The sequence below is a fragment of the Mustela nigripes genome, chromosome 13, assembly GCF_022355385.1.
Source record: "Mustela nigripes isolate SB6536 chromosome 13, MUSNIG.SB6536, whole genome shotgun sequence".
Lineage (NCBI taxonomy): Eukaryota > Metazoa > Chordata > Mammalia > Carnivora > Mustelidae > Mustela > Mustela nigripes.
The window spans coordinates 19468534-19482311 of NC_081569.1; the positions used below are offsets into that span (position 1 = coordinate 19468534).

At 34.6% G+C, this 13778-nt stretch overlaps 1 protein-coding gene across 6 annotated transcripts in view; it reads left to right on the forward strand.

The window, feature by feature from the left end:
* TJP1 (tight junction protein 1) overlaps positions 1 to 13778 on the forward strand; it is a 243038-nt gene that overhangs the window by 153999 nt on the left and 75261 nt on the right. For all 6 annotated transcript variants that reach the window (XM_059371689.1, XM_059371690.1, XM_059371693.1 and 3 more), the window contains one exon: positions 9282 to 9338. In XM_059371689.1, the coding sequence (XP_059227672.1) occupies positions 9282 to 9338 (57 nt within the window). The remainder of the gene's footprint in view (positions 1 to 9281; positions 9339 to 13778) is intronic.

The window sequence follows — 13778 nt, forward strand, 5'->3', positions numbered from 1 at the left end:
TTTTAAAGGTTTTTTTTGCTTATGGGTCTGTCCCCCCCCCCCCCCCCCCCGCCCAGGTTGTTTTTCTTTTGTAGTGGCTTTTTTTGTTGTTGTTTTGTTTTGTTTTTTACCTGTTAATACTCTCATATGGAAACATACAGTATGTGTTCTTAATGTCTGGCTTCTTTTGTTCCTTGAACAACATTGTGAGAATCATCCATATTGCTTGTTGTACTTTATTCATTCCGTGGCTCTGTAATATTGCACTGAGCGCAGTGGTTTTCTATTTTATTACTGATGGCATTTAGGTTGTTCTTGGCTTTTGGTTATTCAGAATAGTGCCTTTGTGAATATTCCTGTAGTGAATGTGCACATTTTTGTTCAGTGATCATAGTGTTTTGCATATTGGCAGATTTCAAAGCAGTTATACCAGTTTACATTCCCACTAGTAGTGAGTTCTGATTAGATTGTTCACTAACACTTCATATTTTCTTTTTCATATTAGCTCCTGTGTAAATGTCTAGTAGCATTTCATTGTGTTTTTAATTTGAAGTCCTCTGTTGATTAATGAGATATAGCACTTTTCCTACATGCTTATTGGCCATTTTGATAACGTCTTTTGTGACGTTTCTTCCTTGAGCCTTTAAGACATCAGGCTGTCTTTATTGATTGCAATTCTATGTTGGATATATAGATATTAGCAGGTTGTTTTTATTTTTTGACAATGATCAAGTTTATTAAGCTTTTATGTATCTGCAATTAGCATTACATTAAAAACCCAGTTTTACATCAAGTTTAGTGATGTTGCTCTTTGTTGTATATGGGAAAAGTCCTAAGTGTTACCTAGATGGCTTGCATTAAAGCTGGTATATTTACTTCCTTGCTGTTGTTTGAACCTTTATCAATTACTATTGCCACATTAGTGGTAAGATTTTCATCCTCAAGATGCCTGGTCTTAAAAGCAGGAGGGAGCTTCCTGAACAGTGTGTCTCAGGGAGGCTTACCAGTTGAAACATAGCTTGTCACCTTTTGTGCCTTAGACATTTTGTGATTCATTTAAAGTAGTTTCAGGAGGGTGCCTAAAAGCATCCAACTCTTGGTTTCATCTCAGGTCATGATCTCATGGGTGGTAAGATCCAGTCCAGCTTGGGGCTCTGCGCTCAGTGGGAAATCTACTTGAAGATTTTCTTCCTCTGCCCTCCCCAGCACTGGCGCCTTCCCTGCACCCCTCCCCCACCCAACATGCAGACTCTCTCTCTCTTTCTCTCTTAAATAAATAAATCTTTAAAGAAAAAAAAAGTTTTAGGGTTTAAGGTGAAGTAAGAAGGCTGACTTTAAAGAAATGTGATCTGTTATGTCTGCATATTTGGTCTGTTTTCCATTGAGTGCTTTGTTGTTTATCCTGGTTTTTTATGTATCTTATTTAAAAATCAAGAAGATTTTTTTTTAAACTTCTTTATTTTGAACTCAGAGGAAAGTTTTAAAAATATTAGAAGATTGTTTTTTTAAACTTCTTTATTTTGAACTTAGAGGAAAGTTTTTAAAATATTAGTTTCCCTCATCACATTCCCTTTAACATTTTATATAACCACAGAACAGTTACCAAGGATAATAAATTAACATTGATAAAATAATATTAAGCTACAGACTGTATTCAGATTGATATCAAGGGGTTCATGATGTTGATTTGTATTATTTGTATTTACCTTAATCACTTGTTTAAGGTGGCATTTTTCAACTGTAAAGTTACTATATTTTTATAATTGATAAATATTTGGGGGGAGATAATTTGAGGATGTGCTAATCCTGTTACTTCTCAAACTTTTCACCCACTAATTTTAGCATCTATGGTGGATCTCATCTGCCATCCTATCTCATTTGTGGGGTTTGCCTGATGGTAATTTTATTTCCCTTTTTCTTTCCGTATTTGTTAATTAAAAAGAAAGGAGTGCTGTTCATTTCCCATTTATTTATTTGATTATATTGGTATGGACTCATGAATATCTATTCATTGGTTTAAAATCTAATACTATCATTATTTAATTTGCTGCTCAAGTTATTCTTGCATTGGCCATTAGAACTCCTTCTAATGGAGTTAGAGTTAGTTCTAGGTCGGTTGCTATGTTCTTTGGACAAACATCCTTTTTTTTTTTCGAGCAGTCCCTTAATTTCTGGTATCAATGATATTCCTGGTTTATCTTACATATTTTCACCTTGAAGCCAACCACTTCTCCAAAGAATCTTGGTTGGTTTTATTAGAGGGTAGTATTTAGAAATTGAGATCTCCATGACAGTTGTGCTCATTGTAGTTGGGGGTTTTTTTTTGTTTTTTGTTTTTTGTTTTTTTTTTTGCCTTTCTTTCAGGCTTTTTCAGCAGACAGAGCTAGAGAACAGACATGTATATAATAATCTCTGCATAGCTACATAGTTATGTATCTGTATATATGTCTAAAACCATGGGTTTATGCTAATACCTCAGATTCCAGTCTCATGGATTTCATTTTAGCCTTCCTCCTTTTCTTGTAATTTTTTCTCTCAGCAGTAGACACCCAGCGCTCATTATTTATAGAGTTTTTACTATTTGGTTCACTTCTAATATATATACAAAATAGTTTCAAACTTATACCCATACTTCCAGGAGAGAAAGACTTCCTAACTCAGCTACAGAATTTCTTTGTGTTCTTCTTGTCTTTGACCTTCCATCATTCAGTCAGAATACTGTTTTCCCCAGTTAGTTACTTTTTTTTTTTTTTTGGTGACAGTTCTCTTTTTACCTGCCACCTTCATCTGGTTACCTTATTCATTTGTAATAGAGTTAGGTTCTTTGTTACTGTTTGTATTCCATTTTGAGATTTTGAGTACTCTCCCCACCCCCATACTTTTATTTTAATGTTTGTATTTGTTTGTTTTTTTGTTTATTTGTATGTATCTGGTGAAACAGTATCTGGTGAAACAGTATGAGAGCTGGAGCTACATAAAAAGATACACTCAGTCATCCCTGCCACCCCCAACCCCTTTTCCTTTTCTATCTGGAATTTGAAAAGTCTTTTATCCATCTTCAAGCCATTACAAAATGTCAACCTAAAAAAGGAAAAGAGAGAAGAAAGAAAGAAAAGAAAGATTCAACCTAATTGTAGTTTACTTTTGAAAACTGGAAAGCACTCAGAGTTTTCTATAGTGTCTATAACTGTCCCTGATAAGAATTTCTCAATGTTTAATGTACATATAATGGTAATTTAGTTCAGCTGATATCCTTTCAAAGACATTGACCCAAGGGCAGTGGCAAATAGAGTGATTTATTTATAAATTTGTGTTTTAATGTTATCTAATCATATTTATCATCATTTGTCTCCTAAATTGCCAACCAAGGAGTGGACAGAATAAAGTAGTTGAAAATTTAACTGATGTTAACTGTAGTGAGGTGTTAGATACTAAATTTACTTACCTTCTGTTGAGACTGTCATCCTGCAGTTGCTACACTCATCCTGCAGTTGCTACACTCTTATTTTGATCATTATTTGAATTCTTAAGCTTAATGAGTTCTTAACTTGTATTTGAGAAGTTTGTTGAATCCCTGAGTGTTTCCAAAGGCCTCTCTTCATTTGACTTTAGATTTATCTTTTTTATTAGCTCTTGGACATCTCCATTTTGATGGCAGCCCTTCAGGTCAATCTAAATATGTATTTTCCCTACCTTTTAACACGTACTCTAGTCTTTTTCTTTGTACTTGATTTGTACAGCAGTGATCACAATTGAAACTGAATACTTGAAAGGTCAAGAAGGGCAGGCGTCATCTGTTTTTATTCACTAAAACTTGGGTTGTACTTTTAAGTTTCTGGATCAACCTGATCTCAGTAGATAATATTGCATTTTATTTTGCGTGGAAAAGCGCTCAAAACAAAACAAAAGCACTCCAGAGAGCAGAAGAATTCAGAAATAATTCAGTGTAGTAGTTCTGCTCACACAAGAATCCCAGAGAGAGAGCACCATTTGATTTTCCTAGTGGAGGACAACAAGCTATGAAGAGTGTTCGGCATGCTGCCTCATTTAAGAGATAGTACTAAGTAAACGAGTCTAGGTATATATTTATATATACATATAAGTATATACATATTTAATATTTAAGGGTCCAACAATTTATAAAATATGTGGAAATTTTGTTCCTTTTTTTTTTTTTAAGATTTTATTTATTTGAGAGAGAGCAAGAGAAGGGAACACAAGCATGGGGGAGCAGGCTCCCCGCTGAATAGGGAGCTGGATGTAGGGCTTGATCTCATGATGCTGGGATCCAGAGGCAGACACTTAAGGACTGAGCCACCCAGGTGCCCCTGGAAATTTTATTCTTTTGTGATGTCTTCCATTTTTATACTTTATTTTGGATTAGGCTCATTGATTTTCTTGTATCCTCACTGGTTTCCTTTTCGGGTTCCTTTGGTTCTTCCTTTTTTCCTTTTTCCCCCTAAAATATTTGTAATCCACAGGGTCATCTTAGCCTTTGGGTAATTGGATCTTTTCTAGAGGGTTCAAAACTACTTTGTTGATTACTTCTAGATCCTTATCTACTCCAGATCTCAGTCTTGATCTTCAGCCCTGTATATCCAGCCCTCTACTGCATATGTCTCTCCTTGTATGGTTCCATAGGCACCTTCAATTGAGGATGTCTAAAACTGAATTTTAATCTTCTCTTCCTGCTTTTTACTCAGCGTCCCCATTCAGAAACCTCTTGCCATCTTTAACTTACCCTCTTCCCACTTAAATTTTCTGACAGGTCTGCCTCAGATCCATCTTTTGCAGAACAGCCTTCAGAATGAGGTCGGGCTATGTCATGTGATTGCCTGAAATTCCTTCATGTTTTCCCATTGAGTTTCAAGTCCTTAACATTATATTACAAGGCCTGTTGTAATGGCAGTTTTGCAGCTTCTCTTTTTACCCTTTCCTCTTCCACAAATTGTACAACTCCGCCATCTCAAAGGCAGCTTTATGTGCAGCATCAACAACCTTGCTGATGTGATGTTTCCATTGAAACATCTCTCTCCAGTTCTTTTAACTGGTCATTCTCCAAGCTTGAACTTGAATATTGCTTTCTCTGGGACTCTGTCTCTGATCTTCAGCAGGCAGAATCATTTTCTTCTACACCATTTATGTAATGTTATAAACTTTCTCCTTGAGCCATTTATGGAGAAAGAGGTATCTATTTTTGGCCTCCACAATGCTTAGCATATCTGGTAAATGTTTATGGAATGAATGAGTGAATAAATAAATGGGTTGCTTTTAAAATAACATCTGTAAGATGGTAAAATTTAACTATGAATCTTGGTCTATATCTAGATAATGTTTAGGAGCTAAGATTTTCCTTCATTTGTAGAATAGTTGCCTTATTTTATTCTATTTTGGATTTGGTTTTATTTCAGTTACAGGTTCATCTTGTTTTGTCAGTTCTTGTGTCCTGCCTTTTCCGCATTTGATCTGTAATCAGCCCTAAAGGACAGTAGAACTGCCTAGAATTGGGATCTGAAGTTTTGGCAGGAATCCCTTCAGAGTTGGTGATCTGAGTAGTGTCTTTGCCAGCTGGAGCTTAGAACAAAGAAACCAAACAAACTCTTGGCAGATTCTGAAATGCAGCTTTTTGCTTCTTCAGAAATTGTGATTCTAGTCAGTTGATGCTGACTTAGAAATGTACGTAGAACTCGGAATCCAATAGTCATGAATTGCAATCACTCTTGATGCCTGTAATACCTTACTAATTATTGAATATGCAGCTTGTTTGAAATTAGAATTATAATTGGACTGTAACTAGAATTACATTCTAATAGAATTTTGGAGCCAGAAAGGACCTTTTGCTTGAGATAATTTCATCCAGTTCTTTAATTTTACAGGTAAGGACAATGAAGGTCACCTGTCTATGAAAGATTTGGACTCTGATCTCAGTATCTCTGGTTTATTTCATTTTCTGTTTTCAACAGCATTGTTCCAGGTTACTAGGGAATAATAGTGCTGGAATCGTGCTTAAAAGAGTAACACTTTTTCTGGGGGAATGAGACTATAGATTTACCAGATCCTTGTCCAAGTTATGCAGTTATTCACTGTTTTTCTTTTTAATAAGAAATGAGAAGCAAGTTTAAAATAAGGATGTTGAGTTTTAACAGTCATTTATTTGAATAAGTGATAGATGAACTTGATAAATGTACAAAAGGGATCACAGTGAAAATGTAAGGTATTCATAGGTATTCTTGCAAAAGGAGATCCTCTGTTCCCCCTTTTCTGATGTATCAAAGTTCTCAGTCATTAATGAACATTTGTTCTTTCTGCAGTGCTTATGAAAATAGTGTTTGATTTATTAGTATAAAAACTTTTATATCAGTTTTAGTCTTCAGTTTCTGAGTGATTTATTGTAACACCCCCCCCCCCATTTTATTATGGTCATTTTCTTTTTTTTTAAGATTTTATTTACTTGAGAGAGAGATGATCATTTTCGAACAAAGCAGAGTTGAAAGAATTTTACAGTGGATACTTGAATATTGACAAGTAAGAGTCTACCATTATATTTTACTGTATTTGCATTATCACAGATCTGTTTGTTCATCTGTTCACTTCTCTGTTCATTCAGAACTCCTCATAAGGTCTGCATAGTTATACAAACAGCTATGGATAGAATTTTGCTGCTTCTGCCACTGAAGGAAACCAAAGGCTAGAGAAGGAGGACCTTCTTCATGATTTAAACTGGGATGACATTTTGTTGTTGTTGTTGTTTTGTGGTTTAAGTGATAGGATTGGCAAGGATATTATGGATTCAATTGGATTAATGTGCTGGTCAAGAGCCTAACTAATTCCTTTTTTAATATTTCATTTTCTGTTGCCTTCCTGTATGACATAAGTTTCCCTTGTGATAAATTAAGCTAATAGGGCTGTGTTTGGCTTTAAAAGAGAAGTGAGCTATGAGCTATTACATTGCCCTTTCTTGGGAAGCCTTTGAGATAGTTGAGATGTGTACTTTTCTAATTCCTTCATCGAAGAGAGAAGAGACGTATATCTGTTTTGATTGGAATGCTGAGAAAATTGTTTTAGTATTTTTTGTTTTTCCCTTACCCAAACAATAAATTTCTCTTACTGCACTTCTCTTGAAGCTTATACATTAAGACCTTAATGTATTAGATCCCTTACCAGCAGTAGAATAAATACTTCGTATAATTAGCAATAAAAAAAAATCTTAAATACTATTTGGTTTCCTGAAACAGTTAATAATAGATATTTGAAGTTTCAAAGGGGATTTGGTGAATGTGGTTTAAAATAAAATATTCTGATAAGGAGTGAAGAGAGGAAAGCAAAAAACATAAAATACGTGATGAAAAAATGTTACTCATAATTCCTTCCCTTTGAAGATGATCATTTTTAACATTTTGTGTTTTTGCAGCCTTCCTTTTACTACTCATGTTTAAACGTAAATAGGGTTAACAGTGTATCAGCCTTTCATAACCTGCTTTTCCCTCCTTAACATTGAATTAATTTCCTCATTTGATTAGTGTTCATTTACAAAATGGAAAACTGTGGTCATTAAAATCATATGGAGGATGATAAACTGCTTCATACCAAAGAGGGTGCTTTCAAGGTACTTGCCTTTTGTCTGATCACTTTCCCTTTGCACTGATAAGGAAGAGATTAAAAAGGCAATGAAGCAATGCCACTGGTTAAAGTGGATCAAGAAAAGATGAGCTTAGAGCTATGCAAGCAGTTCTCATTTTTAATAAGTCGGCTAAGATTGGACAAACTGGCAATTATTGCAGATATTTTTATCATGTATATTTTAGTAGGACTCTCGATGTTTAGCAGAATTACTCTTCATCGCTTCACATTGATGGAGGAGTTTTTTTTAATACATTAAATCCTGGTCAATTTTTGTGGAGGAAAAAAAAAAAGAACAGCTTTGTTTCTAGTAGAGGTCTCATTAATGGGAGGTTTTGCTGCATTTGATTGGAAGATTGAAACAAAGCTCTGGTAAGGTTGGTAGTTCTTACCTATGGGAGTGAACAGAGAGATCCTTTCTCTTACTCATCTGTCAGCAAAGTTAATTTAGTTGCTTTTGAATTTAGGGAAGCAGGCTTTCTTTATAGGGGTTCATTTTCTAAAGTGACATTAATCTTCGATTAAAGATGCTGTGGGAGAGGAGAAATGGGTCTATGGCACCTTGATGGACATATTCTCACGATGCTAATGACAGCAGCGTAATAGAAAACAGATCTCACTTGTGAAATCAGCGTTTGTAACAGTGGGTAACCTGTGATGTTTAGAGAATGCCCTGCTCAGCATTTTCCTCTTCCACCCTGCCTTTTGTTAACCCTGGAAAGGCCTTTTTTTTTTTTTTTAATCTATCTTGCTTATAAATATAGTATATTTTTAGTACCCTAGTTCCATGAAATGATACTCAATTACTTAAACCTTTAAGAACATTTAGCCCAGTTTCTAAGAAAAATTTTTTTAATTCTTCAGTGCTAATGCCTTGGATAGTAACTTATTTCCTCTCAAGAAAGAGGTTCTTAACAGGAGGTGAACCTGAACTATATTGAGAACTGTATTGTGGTTTGAGTAGTTCCTGAGTCGCACCAGGCGTTCTTATAATTTTTATGGTTACTCAAGGGGTATTTTGTAGTTATTTGTTTTGCTTTTTTTGTTTTGCCTGTATGTGCATGCATGTGTGTACATGATACATATACTAGAACAAACCTTTTTTTCTTAGGTTATAGGCAAAGCTTGAGAAAGTAATTCTGTAGCAAAACTGAAACTAGGTGGAACAGTAGTGCTTAACTGTGTGATTTTAAAACAAGCAATGTCCAAACCTATTTAATGGTCTTATCTCGTTTCCTGTAACATGTATATTTATAATTACTGAGTTCAGAGGTATTTGACTTTCCTTCCTTTGTGCTCTGTAAGGAATGCTTTTTTAAAATGTTTTGTGTGTCATCAGATATTTTAAAATAGTGCTATTCCAACTTTACTTCTTTTCTATCTGATGGTAAGTATAAAGTTACAGAATTAGCTTGGATACTGATTTCAGCTGGCATGAAATGAATATAGAGCAGCATCTGTCCAAATTAAGTTAAAAACAAAGGAAGTTCCTGTGTAGTTTCCTGTCTCTTACAACAAAAACAAAAGCAAACAAAAAACCTTCCATCATTATTGAACTTTCAGAATATCCAATATTAATATATGTATTGTGGTATTTCAGTATGCAGATTGCTGGATTTTGTCACCTTATTAAAGACATTTTCTTAAAAAATAAATGATTTGTTTTTCTTTTCCTTTATCAGAACACAGCAATGGAGGAAACAGCTATATGGGAACAACACACAGTGACACTTCACAGGGTAAGTTTCTGTTGCAGTAAATAATCTGTGTATAACTCAGGATACTGGCAGCTTTGGAAAACAATAGAGGAAAGCCAGATGTCAGGAAGTTGGAAGAAAGGGGAAAAAGTTTTCTATATTCCTTTGTCTAAAATTTAGAGTTGCAATAAATTCTTTATTAAGGTTAAAAGTGAACATGATTACTTTTTCATATATCCTTTTGGTGGTTATTTGTGTGTTTGCTTTTTTTATTCCTGAGTATGATATTAAGTGACTTTAAAAAATTTGAACCATCAGATAAAAGACGTTGTATGTTGTTATGAATTGTAAACTGCTTCAACCTTTCTGAGTATATGCGCATGTATTTTAGGTTTGGGGTTTAAAATCAAACCAGGTTGTGTGAGCAATAAAATCTTAAAAGATATTCTTGATTTGAAACATGTAGACTCAAGCTGTTGCTTAAGCAATTGCAGATGGACAGAGAGCACATAGTAAACTAGGTAAGAGTAAGAGCTCTGTCTGAAGTGAGACTCTTCTGAATTTGAATCCTAGTCCTTCCTCTTTTCCTTTAGGAATGGGCAAGTGATCTAACCCACCACTAAAGCCTGGGTTTTCACAGGTTTAAAATGGGCTAATGGCACCTGTGAAGTAACCGCCTACTTAACTCTCCCCATTTCCGTCTTTGAAGAGAGCTAACTCTTCTGATTGCTCTTCCCCTTAAAGAATGAATAGAAGGAAGAAAAATAAAAAGAATGAATAGAAGGAGATTAGAAAATTTTTTGTTTGGTTTTTTTGTTTTTGAGAGAGAAGAGCACATGCGAGTTCATGCATGAATGGGAGTTGGGGAGGGAAAAGGAGAGAGGGACTTTTCAGCATGCTCCATGCTCAGCACAGAGCCTGACATGGGCCTCCATCCCATGATTCTGAGCTGAATCAGGAGTTGGCTGCTTTAATGAACTGAGCTACCAAGGCACCCTGAGATTAGAGAATATTTAAGTACTTCACAGTACTGTTTCTATCAGCTGTGTCCATTACTAGGAAAGTGGCAAGATGTAGGTAAATTATGTACCTGAACTCCGCTCATGATTATCTTGTGAATGTTTGAATCTGTATATAATAGATAATGGGTAAATTATCTTTTAGATATTATATATATATATATATAATATAAATTATTAAAAAACAGTGATGATCCCAGGATCCTGGGGTTGAGCCCTGCGTGGGGTTCCCTGCTCAGTGGGGAGTCTGTTCCTCCCTCTTCCTCTCCACCCCTGGCACACACCGCCCCCCCCCGCCCCCTGCTTATGCTATATGCCGTACGCTCTCTCAGATAAAGTCTTTTAAAAAAGAAAAAAAAACAACCCAGTGATTTCAAATAAGATATAGTTGACTTTTTCTTTATGTATACCTCAGTGGTTAAAAGAAACTGTTAAGTAATAATGACCCTAACTTTTAATTTTTAAGGCTAAAATATGGCCCAGCTCTGAAATGTGCTAATAGATAGTAGAATATTTAAATTAGTTTAAACATGTTGTAAAATAACTTCATACCTTATAATTGTTTAATTGGTTGTAATATAATTTGGTATTGTGTATTTTACCACATTACATTTATTTTCTTAATACCTTTATTGCTTTTACCGGTATAATTTGCATATAGTAAAATTTATCCTTAGTTTACAGTTCTGAGTTTGACAGATCCATATAGTCATGTAACCACCAGCCCAACTAAAGTATAGAACTGTCCCATCACCTGATACTTTCTCTTGTACCCATTTTTAGTCAACCTTGTTCCCTCACTCTAGCACTTGGCAGCCACTGGTGTGTTTTCTGTTCTATGCATTTACCTCTCACACAACCATGTAAGTGAACTCATACAGTATGTATGTATACACAATACTTAGCCTTTTGAGACTGGTTTCTTATACTCTCGGCCTAATGCATTTGAGATTTCTCCATAAAGTTTCTTGTATCAATAGTTTCTCTATTGTTATTTTTAGTTTCTTCTTACTGTTTGAGTATCATGGCACCTTATGACTGTAGAATAATTTGGGTTGTTTTCAGTTTATAGTGATTATAAATATTTCTGTTCTAGTGTATGGTTTTTTGTATAAACATAATTTTCATTTCTCCTGGGTAAATACTTAGGAATGGTCTTGGTCTGGGTCTTATGGTAAGTGAATGTTTAACTTTATAGGAAACCGCCAAACGGTCCATATCATTTTATATCTCCACTAACAGTATATAAGAGTTTTGTTGCTTTGTATTTTTATCACAGTTGAAATTATCAAGGTTTTTTTTACCCCCAATTTTAGCCATTCTAATGGGTGTGTAGTGTGTCATTGTGGTTTTGCTTTGCAGTTCTCTAAAGACTAAGGATTTTCACTATCTGTGTGCCTCTCATCCACAGATCTTCTTTGGTATAATATATTTAAATCTTTTGCCCACTTTTAATTGGGTTGTTTTTAGTTGTTGAGTTGTAGGAATTCCTTATATTTTCTGAATATTAACCCCTTTGCAGATGTATGACTTGTAAATATTTTTGTCATTTCGTGGATTGCCTTTTTTCTCTTTGGATTGTGTCCCTTGGTGCATAGTAGTTGTTACTGTGTTTTGAGAATTATATATTAAAGATAAATTCTTTATCAGGTATTGTTTTGCAAATATCTGCAGCTTGATTTTTTTTTCCTTCTCTTAACAGTGTCTTTTGTAGAACATAAGTTTCAAATTTTTATAAAGTCCAGTTTGTTTATTTTTCCTTTTATCAGTCATGCTTTTGAGATGTTTTTGCTAAGCCCAGGGTCTCAGTTTTTTTTTTTTTTTTTTTCTGGATGTTTTATTTGAGTTAAATTATGTATATGTTAAGAGATGTGGGCAGAGGTTTTTTGTGGGGGGGGGTTGTTTGTTTGTTTGTTTATTTTAATATGGATGTCCACAAAATTTTGAGCAACCATTTGTGAAAAGATTATTCTTTCTCCATTAAATGCTTTCTACTATTTTCTACCAAAAATAGGTCTTCCCATGGGGCGCCTGGGTGGCTCAGTTGTTAAGTGTCTCCCTTTGGCTCAGCTCATGGTCCTGGGATCAAGCCCTACATGGAGCTTCCTGCTTGGCAGGGATAGGAAACCTGCTTCTCCCTCTCCTGCTTCCCCTGCTTGTGTTCCCTCTCCTGCTGTCTCTCTTTCTGTCAAATAAATAAATAAAATTGTTTTTTAAAAAAAGTAGTTCTTCCCCTAGTTTGTTTTGGTGATTGTGTGTCTATCCCTTCTGCCATTTACTTCTGCCTTTATTACTATAGCTTTATTTTAGGTATAGAAATTAGGTAATGTGAGCCCTCCAAAATTTTTTTTTTAATTGTTTCAACTGTTCTCTTTTGTTTCTACATAAATTTTAGAGTAAGTTTGTCTAATAAAATCTGTGATTTTGTTGGTATTGCATTAATCTACAGACTGATTCAGGGAGAATTGTCAATAGTATTGAGTCTTTCAAAACTTGAACTTGTATCGTTCATTCTTTTATTTTCTTATTACCATTTTATAGTGTTCAGCATGCAGATCTTACACACATTGTGCTAGATTTTTAGTTAAGTACATTTAATGTTTCCTGGTACTATTTTAAGTGATTTTTAAAATTTCAGGTTTTGATTACTCATTCATATGTAGGAATACAGTATTTTAAAATAATGAACTTATATGTAGGTAGTCATGATATTTGTGAATAGAGGCAGTTTTATTTCTTGTTTTTGATGTATACACAGTTTATTTCTTTTTCTTGCCTTATTGTACCAGTTATGCTATTAAATAGGGATGGTGAGCAGACATCTTTTCCTTACTCCTAATTTTATATTTATTTATTTATTTGTGATATAGTGCATGAGAAGGCAGAGGGGGAGAGAGAATCCCAAGCAAGCGCCACACCCAGCATGGACCCTCACTCGGGGCTGGATCTCACAACGCTGAGATTATGATTTGAGCTGAAATCAGGAGTTGGACACTTAACCTGTTGAGCCACCTAGCAACCTTCCATTTTCCTAATTTTAGATGAAAGCATTCTGTCTTTGGCTATTAAGTATGCCTGTTATCACTTTATCAGGTTAAGGAAGTTCCCTTGTATTTCTATTTTGCCATTTACTGTGTTGAGGAAGTTACCGTTCATACTTAGTTTGCTCTGAGAGACTTAAAAGAAAAATCATGAATGTATGTTTAATTTTGCCAATACTTTTTTTTTCCTGCAAATAGTTTTTGAGGTTATTATATGAGTTTTTACATTTATTTGTTGGTGTAGTTTCTTGATTTTTGAATATTGAACAGCTTTGCATTCCTAAGATAAATTCTATTTTGTTGTGACACATTGTGCATTTTATATATTGCTAGGTTAATTTGCTAATATTTCTGAAGATACTTGTTTCTTTGTTCCTGAGAAATTGGGTTAGGACTTTTCTCTTGTATCATTTTCATTTGAT